The 14,294-nt window shown below is 46.7% G+C and overlaps 1 protein-coding gene across 1 annotated transcript in view; it reads left to right on the plus strand.

Annotated features, from left to right (window-relative positions):
* The first annotated feature begins 3,374 nt into the window (after window positions 1-3,374).
* CFAP36 (cilia and flagella associated protein 36) overlaps window positions 3,375-14,294 on the plus strand; it is a 34,265-nt gene continuing 23,345 nt past the window's right edge. Inside the window, exon 1 of the mRNA XM_069954415.1 lies at window positions 3,375-3,417. Coding sequence (XP_069810516.1) covers window positions 3,390-3,417 — 28 coding nt within the window. The 5' untranslated portion in view covers window positions 3,375-3,389. The remainder of the gene's footprint in view (window positions 3,418-14,294) is intronic.

Consider the following 14,294-nt stretch of genomic DNA (forward strand, 5'->3'; position numbering starts at 1 on the left):
TATACAATATAGCATCTTCATTAGCGCATTGCCAATCCAGCGTGGCTGACAAGATGTCTACTCAGTAGTCACATTGCAGCTCAATGCATGCAGACAGGCATTCTGTTGTGTGCCAGGTAAGATAACTTATAGGCATAATGACACCAACACATCAATAAGATTTGACTGACTTGGAGGATCAATGGGGAGATTTACAGAGAGTAAACAGTAAAAATGCCTGGAGCAACTAAAACTAGATGGATATGGAGTCAACAAGGAAAAGTGATACGTGCACAGACCTAGGAAAGATGCGTACCCTTTTTTTTACGTATTTTTTTTTAATATAATTCATTTATCTAAAAATTTTTTAAAGTTTAACCTCTTATAAAAGTGTGACAGACAAAGCAAAAAACAGACCCAATACACCAAGACCCAAGTATTTTTAGCCAAAACCAAAAGTAGCTTTAAAACATGAAAATCTCAATTTAATTCCCACGCAACCAAAGAGGAGCCGACTATCAATCTTTCAGTGAGGAGGTGGGGCGGCCTGGTGATGGAGCGGTATTCGTGGAACGGGATGGGCAGCATCAGTGTCAGACAATAAAAGACACTTTTTACAAACATTACGAAACATAGAATAAATATAATGGTACTGACAACCAGTATGTATGCATAGATGCTGTCATTTTTCAATTAAAGTGATATTATTACCCCCTTACTCTGTGTGGTTCTCTGCACCATCCACAAGGTTAGATGCTGCACATTTGATATACATCTGTATAAAACTTGTCCGTGTCTTCTTTCTGCTCTATAATTGCTACATTTCATTGGTGGACAGTGTTACCTAGGTGGAGCTTCATGGCAGTTGGGCACTTTTCACCAGCCAAGGAGATGGGGCCAAACTGCTGTGAAGCCCCGCCTAGGTAACACTGTTAATGCATTGAACTGATGAATTGTAGCATGAGTAAGGGGGGTGACAGTATCACTTTAAATTCCCTGGTGAAGGCCAGTGGTTACACATCAAAAGTGTGATAGACGAACATTATGCTTCCCTATGTAACGTCTGGAGTCGTGGATCCACTGAACCGTCACTAGCGATGGCACTAACCTCACCAGGGAGCGGAGTCTAAGGGGCCGCTGGTTTTTACTAGAGCCCGCCGCAAGGCGGGACGGATTTGCTGCGGCAGGCGACCCCCAGGTCGCTACCCCTGGCTTGGTTGCTAGTGACGGCAGGCGAGGCGTGGCAGGAGCGGTAGGCAGGAGATAGTGCAGGCAGAGGTCTGTAGGCGTAATCGCAGGAGGCAGACAGTACTCAGGAACAACAGGAAGGCAGCGGACAGGAAGTAGGGACCGGGTAGCGAACAGGAACAAGGAACAAGGACTGACGTCAGGAACAACAGGGAGCTGGGCCAAACGCTATGGGAAGCATGTAGAGGCTCCAACACCTGAGGTGGGGCAGGGCTGGAATTTATAGGAGAGTGTGTGGGCAGCAACCAATTAGGGGCGGACTGCCCCTTTAACTCAGAGACAGCCAGCGCGCGCGCGCCCTAGGAGGCGGGGACGCGTGCGCCGGCCGGCACAGCGACGGACAGGAGCGGGCCGAGGTGAGGCGCCCCCAGGGGCCGAAGTGACAGCAGCGCCGGGTCCCTGCATGTGGACACCGGCGGCTGCAGGACAGGGTGAGGGGGTGTGGACGCCGCCGCAGCCCTGACACCCTAATATACTTAATTATATTTCTACTTTATTTAGAGTGTTATCCAATATTCTAACAGAATAAACTTATTATTAACAAATCTTAAGGGTATGTTACATTTAGGTTTTGTGACAGAAAGGCCACCATTGGCTAATATCTGCAATGTTGTGATGATACTGGATAAAGTACAGCATCAGTCTTTGTGTCGGGATCAGCGGACGTGAGCCCACTGTGCCAGGTGACCGTCTGTCCCTAAGGACTTTTTTTTAGCGTATCCTCCATTCTTCACAAGATATTCCTGATGGTGGAGATATGCTTTTCCAGAGGACACTCCAGGTCGCAACCTTTTGAGACAAACAGAACATGTGTTAGCTGGTCCGGCCAGACCAGATGGCAAGGGTGATAAACACCTGAGTGCAGCTCGCACAATGAAGGAAACTTGGTGCAGGAACGGGTAGCTGGTTCAAACACAAGTCTGGTGAGGTTCAAACTTTGGATGGAAATACACAGGAATACAGGAACCGACTGGCAGTGCAGGGCCAGACAGCAGGGCATCAGGACACTGGAACACCACAGCAGGAACACAGGGACCAGGACGGAGGGTGCAGAAACACTGTAGCAGGGTAACACAGGTACAGAGGGCTTGTGCAATAACAGCAATAATAGAAACTAGAAGGACCAGAAGACCTTGATACTCAGACTGGGCACAAGTGCACTTAGACTTTAAATCTAGTGGCTGGATTTATACTGCATGCAGAGAGGACATATGCTGCTATGTGGCCAGGAAGAGGTGAAGATTCACATTGGACATCAGAATTGAAATAGGGGGCCATGCTGAGTACCAGGAATGAGAGGGGAAGCCATGCTGGGACCAGGATTAAGAAGAAAAACGATGCTGTGGACTAGGACTGAGACAGGGAGCCATGCTGGGACAAGGAATTAGACAGCAAGAAAGACTGCTGTTTTACTTTACTAAGGGCCGTATTAGACAGCCCGATACTTTGGAAAAAATAAGCACCAACCTATCATGTCAGCGCTTCCTTGCTTCTCTTCCCCTGCTCGCTGTCTGTGCTATTACATGCCCAGGTATCAAGTGGTAAGATGGGGGGGGGGATGGTGTCGGTAGGTCGCGGGGAGCTAGGGAAGGGGCTGCCCGGACGATCTTTGTGAAAGTGCATACAGACGCTGTATGTAGTGCAGTTACTGACAGTTACAGAGCGGTTGTAGGACATGTGCAGGTTGTGTTACCGTAGTGTAGGGACCATATGTGTCCTTCTTAGGTTGTCCAAAAAGTTCTGAGGTATGTGCTAGTTACAGGGCCGGTCTCTGGTGTATATCACATCTACAACTACTTGTGTCATCTGTAAGATTTTTTTTATTCTTTTCTTAGTGCCCTAACCATAAGCTGCTTGCTTCATCACAAGCGTGTTTAACGGCCTCTACAGTAAAGTGCATTGCCAGTCATTAAAGGTTAATGTGTCATGTCACTGTGGGCACCTGTAGTATCCATGGCAACCGTGAACTGTGAGGGCATTCGCTTATGTCATACAGAAGGTTCCATAAAAGAAAGGCACGCTGCATGGATCACTGCCATCTTGGATGGGCCAGAGGACCTTGAGCTTGACTACATTACTCTCCCCTACCCTTGATGTAACTTGGAGGTTCTAGCAGGGGAAAAGGGATTGTCTGCTTTGAACGACCCCTACCTTTTTGAGAGATGGACCTGAATCTGAAAGGAAGAAAAGGTACTTCGGCCTAGCCAATAATAAGGTGTCAGATATGGCAGACAGATCACTCTCACATCCGGTGTAGTATATTTATAGTCCATTTTTTGTTGTTATTGTCTGTAAATCAGGTAAAATGAACAAATTCTTAACCTATGTTATATTGGTATTACCCTTTAAGCCAGTGCTTCTCAAACTGTGAGGCGGGCCTCACCAGTGAGGCGCCCCCTAGTTGTTGGTGAGGCCCAGCTGGGTAGGCAGTTTTCACAAAATGACTATGATCTGCACAGTCCTTTTGCTGTTTGCAGAAATCTCTATTTTAGCAACGTTATTAACTTACTTTGTACTTGCTTTATTACTATCTAGAGCTTGGGAGATGAGTGAAAGGTAGTCCTAGCATTATTTTCAGCTTTTAAATGGACTTTCACCACAGATAATGAGGCCCAGGCACCCTCTTGGTCAGTCTGGTGATGCCTGGGTCTGTTGGGTGAGGCTCCAGTAGAAAAAGTTTGAGAAGCACTGCTTTAAGCCAAGGGAGGGGCTTCTCTCCAGCTATGGCTCCCTCGAGGTTTCCTCCACAGGGGTTTATTCCTCGTCTGAGTCCTGGATGACTCTTTGTGAGGGGGGGGGGGTGTTAAGTGATTTTAAATAAAAATTGTGACTATTTGACACAGGATTATATTGTGTTGTGTCTTTGTTTTGTGTTCTTTGGTTTCATTCATTTTGCTTGGCATTTGGGGGTTCATCACATTTTGCAGAGTCATTAAGCTGGACATGTGCCCAACAAAGAAATACCCATCTTCTGCAGGGGACCGGCTGATAATGCTATGAGTTCACCATCAGTACTGGAAAGTCAGGAAAAGGTTGGGGGATAGAGCCCATTCACTTTAATACCCGCATGGACTGTGCCCCATAGAGGTGGCTATTTAGGACCCAACGCACCTTTATCTGTATGTATATGCTATATACTATAGTATTGGGACAACTAGGTTTACACTTATTTTGCCATCCATTGTAGATTGTAAGGCCTTATTCACACTTTCAGTAAAGTTGTCCGTTTATTGCGGATCCGTAATCACGGTTCAACTTCGAACACATTGATGTATATTGGGCTATTCACACAGTCCGTTTTAATTTTGATCCGTAATCCATTCCGTAAAAAAAAAAAAAGGACATGCCCTAGTGCGGATTGTGATTGCGGTACAGATTACCAATCAAAGCCAACGGGATCCGTGTTTTTTACAGACGTCACGTGACGTCCTCAAAAAACATGGATCAAATCTATGCAAACTAGAACTATTCACATTTTGGGGAAACAGAAACAGATGCAATTACGGATACAAATAAGGATGAATTTAAATGGATCACAGATTAAAAATAACGGGAGGTTTTGCGGTCCAGAAAAATGACTGAACGGGTGAATGAGGCCTAAGCCCTCGCAGGCAGGGTCCTCTCTCCCTATGTACCAGTCGGCCATTTACATTTTATGTTACATTCTGCATGTGTAACTTCTATATGTTAACTCTTGTATGTTAATTATATGTACAGTGCTTTCCCAGGTGCCTGAATGTCAGTATATTGCCTATTTAGGTTGTAGAGATTTTTTTAATGATAGTCATGATGGATTCCATGCCTTGTAGAGCTACACACGCTCTCTCTCTAGATAGTATTGGTGATGTGTGATGTTACCTAGCTTTCCCTGGGTTCCTGAAAGGCTAATCTGCCTGCAGGCCTGGAGCAAGTGTTATTTATCTAGGTAGATTTGATGGTTTGTTATCCAGTTTTCCTGGGACCCTAAAGGGAAATCTGCCTACCTAGGTTTAGGCTATGTTCCCACATAGTATTTCCGTCAGTCTTTTGGTCAGTATTTTTTCAACCAAAACCAAGAGGGGGTTGAAAACACAGAAGCTGCACAAATCTTCTATTATAATTTTGCCCTGTTAGTTCCACTCCTGGTTTTGGTTGGAGAAAGAGAAAGACTGACCAAAAGACTGACGGAAATAGTATGTGTGAACATAGCCTTAGCATAACATGGGACATTTGTCAATCACAACTTCCCAGGGATTCTTATGGCCCTATTCCACGGAACGATTATCGTTCGTTTTCGGACGATATCGACCGCTACGGACGATAATCGTTCCGTGGAATAGAGTGCAACGATCAGCCGACATCGTTCATGTCGGCTGATCGTTGCAGTCGCTTGTTTTTCAACATGTTGAAAAACAAGCGACTGATATAGCAGCGATCTGCTGCCGTCGCTCCGTTGAATAGGAGCATCGGCAGCAGACGCTGCTATATCCTATGGGCTGCCCGGACGATCAGCGATCCTCCGAGCAGCCCCCCCGCAGCTCCCCGCCGCCCCTCCCGCACTCACCCGCTCGCTGCAGCCGCGTTGAATAGCGGCGGCAGCGAGCGGCGAACGAGGAGCAAACGAGCGCTAATAGCGCTCGTTTGGTCCTCTAAAACGACCCGTGGAATAGGGCCATTAGATAACAAATCTGTCTAGTTATTCTGTAATATCAGAATTGGGGACCTAGGGAAATATGTTGTCCTGGGAAAGCTGAGTAACAAGCTCTGTGATGAAGGATAACTTGATTATGTAAAACACGCAGGATGCATCAGTGATATACTGTGTGTATCTATCATGCAATATCAAGGTCTGTGGTCACCATTGTGGTTCCACAGTATTGTCACTCAGCTTTCCCAGCAGCCTGCTTCACCCTTCTAATTTTCAGCAATATAAGGGGGTCATTCACACGTCTGTAGAATTCCGTCTGTACACGTACAGTGTTTTGCGGACTGGACCTGGCAGCTCCCAGTATGCTAATTAATTATGATTTACGGAGCCCCTAAACAGTTTGAAAGTTTGTGCTAGTGTACTGACACAGCCGCGCAGCTGTGTCGGTACATCAATTAAAGTGATACTGTCACCCCCTAATCTATGTGTGGTTTACCGCATCATCCACAATATTAGATGCCACACATAGGATATATACCTGAATAGTACTAAAAAGAACAGCAGCCACTTGGTCCTCAAGTATAGAAACTAGGCAGTAAAACAAATAAAATGCACCACAAAAGGCTTTAACAAGTAAGGATAATGCGCATGTATAAATCAGATTCATTCAGACAAGTGTGATTTTTTTTTAAGCTTACTGCGCCATCTACTGGACATACATAATACTACCACATGCTAAAATACCATTTAACATACAGTACTATTTCATGATTTTTCTTGGTTCTAAACAGTATTAAAGAATGTAAAATGCACAAACGCATAGGCCTAGTTAACGCTGTACTGTTTAGGCTGTTAATTTATTTTTAGGATTTAGGTTTCTAGAATTTCCCCACATGTGGCCTTAGTACCCTGCTTTTCTTAGGCCCCCTTCACACGTCCGGAAAATCTGTCCGGATTTCCTATCAGGAAATCCGGACGGATTTCCGGACTCATAGGCTGACATTAGACACGGACACCCTTCCGGATTTTTCCGGAAGGGTGTCCGTTCCGGAAAATAGGACCGGATTTTTTAGATCCTGTCCTATTTTCGTCCGGAAATCCGGCACGGACGCCCCCATAGAAGTCTATGGGAGCGCCGGAATCACGGGCATTTTCCTGATGTATATCAGGAAAGTGCCCGTGATTCCGGAATGGTAGAGAGCCAGGACCTCACCACGGGGCCAGAGTGCGGTGCAGCCCACCCGCTCCGCTCGCCCGCTGCGCTCACCCGCCCGCCCGCTGCGCTCACCCGCTCCGCTCGCCTGACCGCCCCTCTGGTACTACAGGGCTGGCCGGCCAGAGTGCGGTGCAGCCCGCCCGCCCGCTCGCTCCATCCCCCCCCCCCCCCCCCGGAAACTCCCCACCGGCCCGCCGCATGCTCCGCGCCTACGTCCGCTGCCGCCGCCCGGATCTCTGCACTGCACTCTGCCCGGACCTCAACCTCGCTGCCCGGACAGAGCAGGATCCAGGACAGGTGAGATTACCCCTTTAGGACTACTACTCCCACCATGCTCTGATGGAGTTGCCAGGCCATGATGGGAGTTGTAGTTCTGCAGCCTGTGGCCATCCAGGTTGCAGAAGTACAACTCCCATCATGGCTCTGCTGACAGGCCATGATGGGAGTTGTAGTTCTGCAGCCTGTGGCCATCCAGGTTGCAGAAGTACAACTCCCATCATGGCTCTGCTGGCAGGCCATGATGGGAGTTGTAGTTCTGCAGCCTGTGGCCATCCAGGTTAGTACAACTCCCATCATGACTCTGCTGGCAGGCCATGATGGGAGTTGTAGTTCTGCAGCCTGTGGCCATCCAGGTTGCAGAAGTACAACTCCCATCATGGCTCTGCTGGCAGGCCATGATGGGAGTTGTAGTTCTGCAGCCTGTGGCCATCCAGGTTGCAGAAGTACAACTCCCATCATGGCTCTGCTGGCAGGCCATGATGGGAGTTGTAGTTCTGCAGCCTGTGGCCATCCAGGTACACTAGGGGCTGTGTGGATACCTGTGATTTATGTTGGCATACTAGACCATCTCATCAGGAAATCCTGAAGGTTTTTCCTGATGGTTTCCTGATGGTAAAAACGGATTACTGTCAGGAAATCCTGATACATTCCTGATGACATTTGAGGTCTCCTGATCAGGATTTCCTGACAGTAAAAACTGACACGGACGTGTGAATGGGGCCTTACACACCGGTCTTAGAAAATGGATTTGGGGGCTTTCTTTTCATTTAGTTGTTATTCAGACGCCATATCAGATTTAGGCTTTGTTCACACACAGTATTTTTAATCAGTATTTTGCAACCAAAACCAGAGAAACCAAAAACACAGAAAGGCTATGTTCACACACTGTTGAAATAAAGTCGATGTCCGTCATTTAATGGCAATTAATAAGCGTTATTTTAAAACAACGGACAATATTTACTGCTTCTCCCAATTAAAAGAGCATTTTTATGAAAAGGATGGCACCAGGATATATTTGGACCGGACATGAATTGATGAAAGCTACTAAACGGTTCAGTGATTTGAGCCCGAGGTGCCTATAGATTTGCTTTAAGACTTTGTTCCCACAACATCTTTTTTTACATGAAAAACATCTGTCTTTTCATAAAGATGGAAGTTTTTAATGATGATGATCTTTAAAGGGGTTGTTTACCCCAATTTTTTTTTCAATCAAATCAACTGGTGCCAGAAAGTGCCAAATATTTTTAATTTACTTTTATTAAAAAATCTCTAGTCTCCCAGTACTTATCAGCTGCTGTATGTCCTGCAGGAAGTGGTGTATTCTCTCCAGTCTGACACAGTGCTCTCTGCTGCCACCTCTGTCCAGAGCAGGAGATGTTTTCTATGGGGATTTGCTATTGTTCTGGACAGTTCCTGACATGGACAGAGGTGGCAGCAGAGAGCACTGTGTCAGACTGAAGAGAATGCACCACTTCCTGCAGGACATACAGCAGCTGATAAGTACTGGAAGATATGAGATTTTTTGAGTAAATTACAAATCTCTGGTACTTTCTGGCACCAGTTGATTTAAAGGAAATTTTTTTTGGTGAACCCCTTTAAAAACATATCATAAGACTTTTTCACGTTGTAGCAACATTGCCTAAGACCTTTCTTTTTTTTTACCTGTTTACGCCTTGCTTTATTTTCACTTACAATTACTGTCGCATTTTGGTATTTTATTGAGTGTGAACACAGCCTTACTGGGGGTTGAGATGAAAAAAATGTTTGGATTTACCAACCAAAAGACCCCATTTTGGAAAATACACTCCTCAAACAATTCATCTTAGGGGGTTGTGGGAATTTTGCCTTCTCTGGATCTCTCTGGCTTGGCACGAAGACTGTGACCATCTAACACTGCAGGAATTACCACAAGGCCTCAGGACTAGAGATGAGAGAACCTGGAGCATGCTCAAGTCGATCAGAACCCGAACTTTCGGCATTTGATTAGCGGTAGCTGCTGAACTTAGATAAAGCCCTAAGGCTATGTGGAAATCATGGATATAGTCATTGGCTGTATCCATGTTTTCCAGACAACCTTAGGGCTTTATCCAAGTTCAGCAGCCACCGCTAAGGGTTCGGATCGCCTTGAACCCGAACCCGGTTCGCTCATCTCTACTCAGGACTCCTGTACAGATGCTTCTTCATTACCGGACCCCTAAGATCAGAACTAGCAGGGAGAAGCAGGTGGTGGTGCACTCACTGCCCGGCTCCCAGCTATCCCCTATGGCGGCCCTATAGACTTAGGAGGGGGCTGCACTTCCTGCGCATTCTAATCAGTGGGGGGTTTCAACACTGAGACCCTGACCAATGAAAATTTTGACGCATCTAACAATCTAAAACTTTCAAATGTGACAAATCTTTTTCTATTTTTAAGGATTTAGGGACCAGTGAGAGGAATTCATATGGACCCGAATTTCATCTTCCAACTACTTTATTCTAATAGCGCCACCATGAAAACCTATGTTTTAGCATGCATTCTGCACATTTACTATTGTTATTAATCTGCAATAGTAGACAATTTTGCCTGGTTTCATGACTATATACTAAAGCTGGCAGCGGGTGCTTACAGGTCTATAATATTACAGAGTCATGCCAGTGAACAGGCAATGAGATTATTTAACCATCCACTTGTAAGTAATAAGATTAGACGCTAGTTGCCTTAAGTTAATATTAGAAGTGCTTGGTAAAGGTTTGCATACAGAGCAGGAGCCATTCATTGGCATAGGTACCGGAAATGTATACAGACATGGCAAGTTAGGAGGATAAAGGTCTTTACAGATTAGTAATATTCAGACACTGGATCTTACTGGATCTGTTTAATTAGAATGACATCTTAATTTCTCCATTGTCTTCTGGATGAAAGCAGCTGGGTGATTCCACAGTGAACATGGTTTTCTGCCAGTCCTCCACACTCAATGATCGCGTCTCTTTAGTCCACTGTAACTTTTTTTCTTCTTCGGATTTGGTGTTGGTTTATTACTGGCTTTTCAATACGTAAATCCTAATTTATTAAGACACTTTCAAATAATGTCGGTATGAATCCATCCTTGAAAATCACATATGCCCATACATGCTGACTGCCCCTGGGGTGGATGGGAACTTGCAGTAAGATAAGGCTCCGTTCACACAGAGTAAAACTGGCGGAATTCTCCAGGAGCCTAATACATATGACTCCCAACACTGGTTGAAAGAGCATGATCGGGTATTACCCTGGCCCCCAAATTCCCTAGACTTGAACCAAAGTGAGCATTGTTGTGTTCACATTTTTATTATGTTCTAAGCAAAGGCAGCAATAGGTAAAAAAATGGCCAGAGTACCCCTTTAAGAGGTTAAATAACTGACATCAGCATGATTGCTGATGTTGGTCACTGACTGTATGTACCAGGTGATGATAGCAGCCAGTACTTATCATCTATGAAGTGAGGCCAGCTACTAAGCAGGGCTGTGGAGTTGGTAAGCTGCAGCTCCGACTCCTGAACTTTATCAGGGACTGACTCCGACTCATAAATGACCGGTCAGACAGGAGTTATCTATCACACTCGTGTAAAGAGCAAAAGAGTGAATAAGGCCTTATTCACACATCCCGTAAAATTGTCCATGGTCGCAGATCCGTGACCACGGACAATTTTAGAGCCCATGAAATCCTATGTGGGCATTCACGCCATCCATGTCGTCATCTGTGTCATGATCCTTGCCCCACTCCTGGCTCTCATCTGCCCCACTGCTGTCCCCCGCTTCCATCTCCCCCACTGCAGTCCCCCTCTTATCGCCTCCGCTCCCATCTCCCCCACTGCTGTCCCCTGCTCCCATCTCCCCCACTGCTGTCCCCTGCTCCCATCTCCCCCACTGCTGTCCCCCGCTCCCATCTCCCCCACTGCTGTCCCCCGCTCTCATCTCCCCCACTGCTGTCCCCCGCTCCCATCTCCACCACTGCTGTCCCCCGCTCTCATTGCCTCCACTCCCATCTCCCCCACTGCTGTCCCCCACTCCCATCTCCCCCACTGCTGTCCCCCGCTCTCATCGCCTCCGCTCCCATCTCCCCCACTGCTGTCCCCCGCTCTCATTGCCTCCATTGCCATCTCCCCCACTGCTGTCCCCCGCTCCCATCTCCCCCACTGCTGTCCCCCACTCCCATCTCCCCCACTGCTGTCCCCAGCTCTCATCGCCTCCGCTCCCATCTCCCCCACTGCTGCCCCCGCTCTCATCGCCTCCGCTCCCATCTTTCCAACTGCTGTCCCCCACTCCCATCTCCCCCACTGCTGTCCCCCACTCCCGGCTCTCATCACTCCCGGGCTGCCATCTTCCCAGCTCCTGTCACCAGCTCCCATCTCCCCCACTTACTACCAAGTGCACGGATGCAGTGAACAGACGTACAGTTTTTTTCATGGAGCGGACAAAATCACGCTCTGTGAAAAACACTGGACATGTGAATGGGGCCTAAGGCTCCTCTTTGTGTGTGTGTGCAGTGGATGCAGCCAGTCTCCAGCCACCATGTCCTGAAGAACTCAAACTAGACTAGATGGAGCAGGTGGTATATTTCTGCAGACAATCTTCTATGTTTCTAACCAATTACAGTGGTACCTTGGTTTAAGAGCTTTTTGATTTAAGAGCTCACAGTTTTTCAAAATTGTGACTTGGTTTAAGAGCATTGTTTTGGTTTAAGAGCTTCCTGTACTGGGTGGGGGGGGGAGTGGAGGAGGGGCATGGTCTGCATAGCGGGGGCCAACAGCACTGTACTCTGACCCAGGAAGTCTCCCTCACCCTCCAAATCATAGCAGATCCACTTCAGGCTAGGGCTTACATCAGGGGACAGGACTGTGGAGGTAATCTCTCCATAGCTGTAACCCCTCTCTCCTCGGACAGAGAGTGCTGCATGTATGTGCCCACATCTGTCCTGCTCATTCCTTCATGCTCCCTGCAGTCTCTGTCAGTCCTGATTGGTCCATGCTGAACACACACCCCTTCCCCATTGCTGTCATGTGACCACACATACCTCTGACAGCAGCCCTGCTTCTCTAGCCTGTTGTACTACGCTACTGCATTATGGGGATCTGCAGTTCCATCCTGTATATACAAACTGCGGCTGTTTTTCAGGTTTATGCAGTTACTATACATTATACTCCACATACTGATTGCTATACTGTACAGTCACTTATAATATCACATATTCAGCTGTTTATAAAGGTTTGTTTCACTAGTTTTACATGTTATTCAGAATAAAAAAAAACATTATTTTTGGGGCATGGAACCAATTGTCTACATTTCATTGATTTCCTATGGGAAAATTTGCTTTGGTTTTAAACTGTAATATACAGTGCCCCCAGAATTACACTGTACCCCCTGTACATCATGTAATATTCTGTGCTCCCAGCATTATCCGTCCTTGTGTTAGATAAGGTAGATCTGTATCCCTTCCTGTGCCCCCTTTATATAGATCTGTATCCCTTTATGTGCCCCCGTATATAGATCTGTATCCCTGGGCCCCCTGTATATAGTAGATATGTATCCCTCCATGTGGCCCCTGTATATAGTAGGTTTGTATCCCTCCATGTGCCCCCTGTATATAGTAGATCAGTATCTGTCCCTTTGTCCCCTGTATATAGTAGGTCTGTATCCCTCCATGTGCCCCCTGTATATAGTAGATCAGTATCTGTCCCTGCGTCCCCTGTATATAGTAGATCAGTATCTGTCCATGTGTCCCCTGTATATAGCAGACCAGTATTTCTCCCTGTGGCCCCTGTATATAGTAGATCAGTATCTGTCCATGTGTCCCCTGTATATAGCAGACCAGTATTTCTCCCTGTGCCCCCTGTATATAGTAGATCAGTATCTGTCCATGTGTCCTCTGTATATAGTAGATCAGTATCTGTCCCTGCGTCCCCTGTATATAGTAGATCAGTATCTGTCCCTGTGCCCCCTGTATATAGTAGGTCTGTAATCCCTCTATGTGCCCCTTGTATATAGCAGACCAGTATTTCTCCCTATGCCCCCTGTATATAGTAGATCAGTATCTGTCCATGTGTCCCCTGTATATAGCAGACCAGTATTTCTCTGTGCCCCCTGTATATAGTAGATCAGTATCTGTCCCTGTGCCCCCTGTATATAGTAGATCAGTATCTGTCCCTGTGCCCCCTGTATATAGTAGGTCTGTATCCCTCCATGTGCCCCCTGTATATAGCAGACCAGTATTTCTCCCTGTGCCCCCTGTATATAGTAGATCAGTATTTGTCCCTGTGCCCCCTGTATATAGTAGGTCTGTCTCCCTCCATGTGCCCCCTGTATATAGTAGATCAGTATCTGTCCCTGTGCCCCCCGTATATAGTAGGTCTGTATCCCTATATGTGCCCCCTGTATATAGTAGGTCTGTATCCCTATATGTGCCCCCTGTATATAGTAGGTCTGTATCCCTCCATGTGCCCCCTGTATATAGTAGATCAGTATCTGTCCCTGTGCCCCCCGTATATAGTAGGTCTGTATCCCTATATGTGCCCCCTGTATATAGTAGATCAGTATCTGTCCCTGTGCCCCCCGTATATAGTAGGTCTGTATCCCTATATGTGCCCCCTGTATATAGTAGGTCTGTATCCCTCCATGTGCCCCCTGTATATAGTAGGTCTGTATCCCTCCATGTGCCCCCTGTATATAGTAGGTCTGTATCCCTATATGTGCCCCCTGTATATAGTAGGTCTGTATCCCTATATGTGCCCCCTGTATATAGTAGGTCTGTATCCCTCCATGTGCCCCCTGTATATAGTAGATCAGTATCTGTCCCTGTGCCCCCCGTATATAGTAGGTCTGTATCCCTATATGTGCCCCCTGTATATAGTAGATCAGTATCTGTCCCTGTGCCCCCCGTATATAGTAGGTCTGTATCCCTATATGTGCCCCCTGTATATAGTAGGTCTG

The sequence above is a fragment of the Dendropsophus ebraccatus genome, chromosome 15 (assembly GCF_027789765.1).
Source record: "Dendropsophus ebraccatus isolate aDenEbr1 chromosome 15, aDenEbr1.pat, whole genome shotgun sequence".
NCBI lineage: Eukaryota > Metazoa > Chordata > Amphibia > Anura > Hylidae > Dendropsophus > Dendropsophus ebraccatus.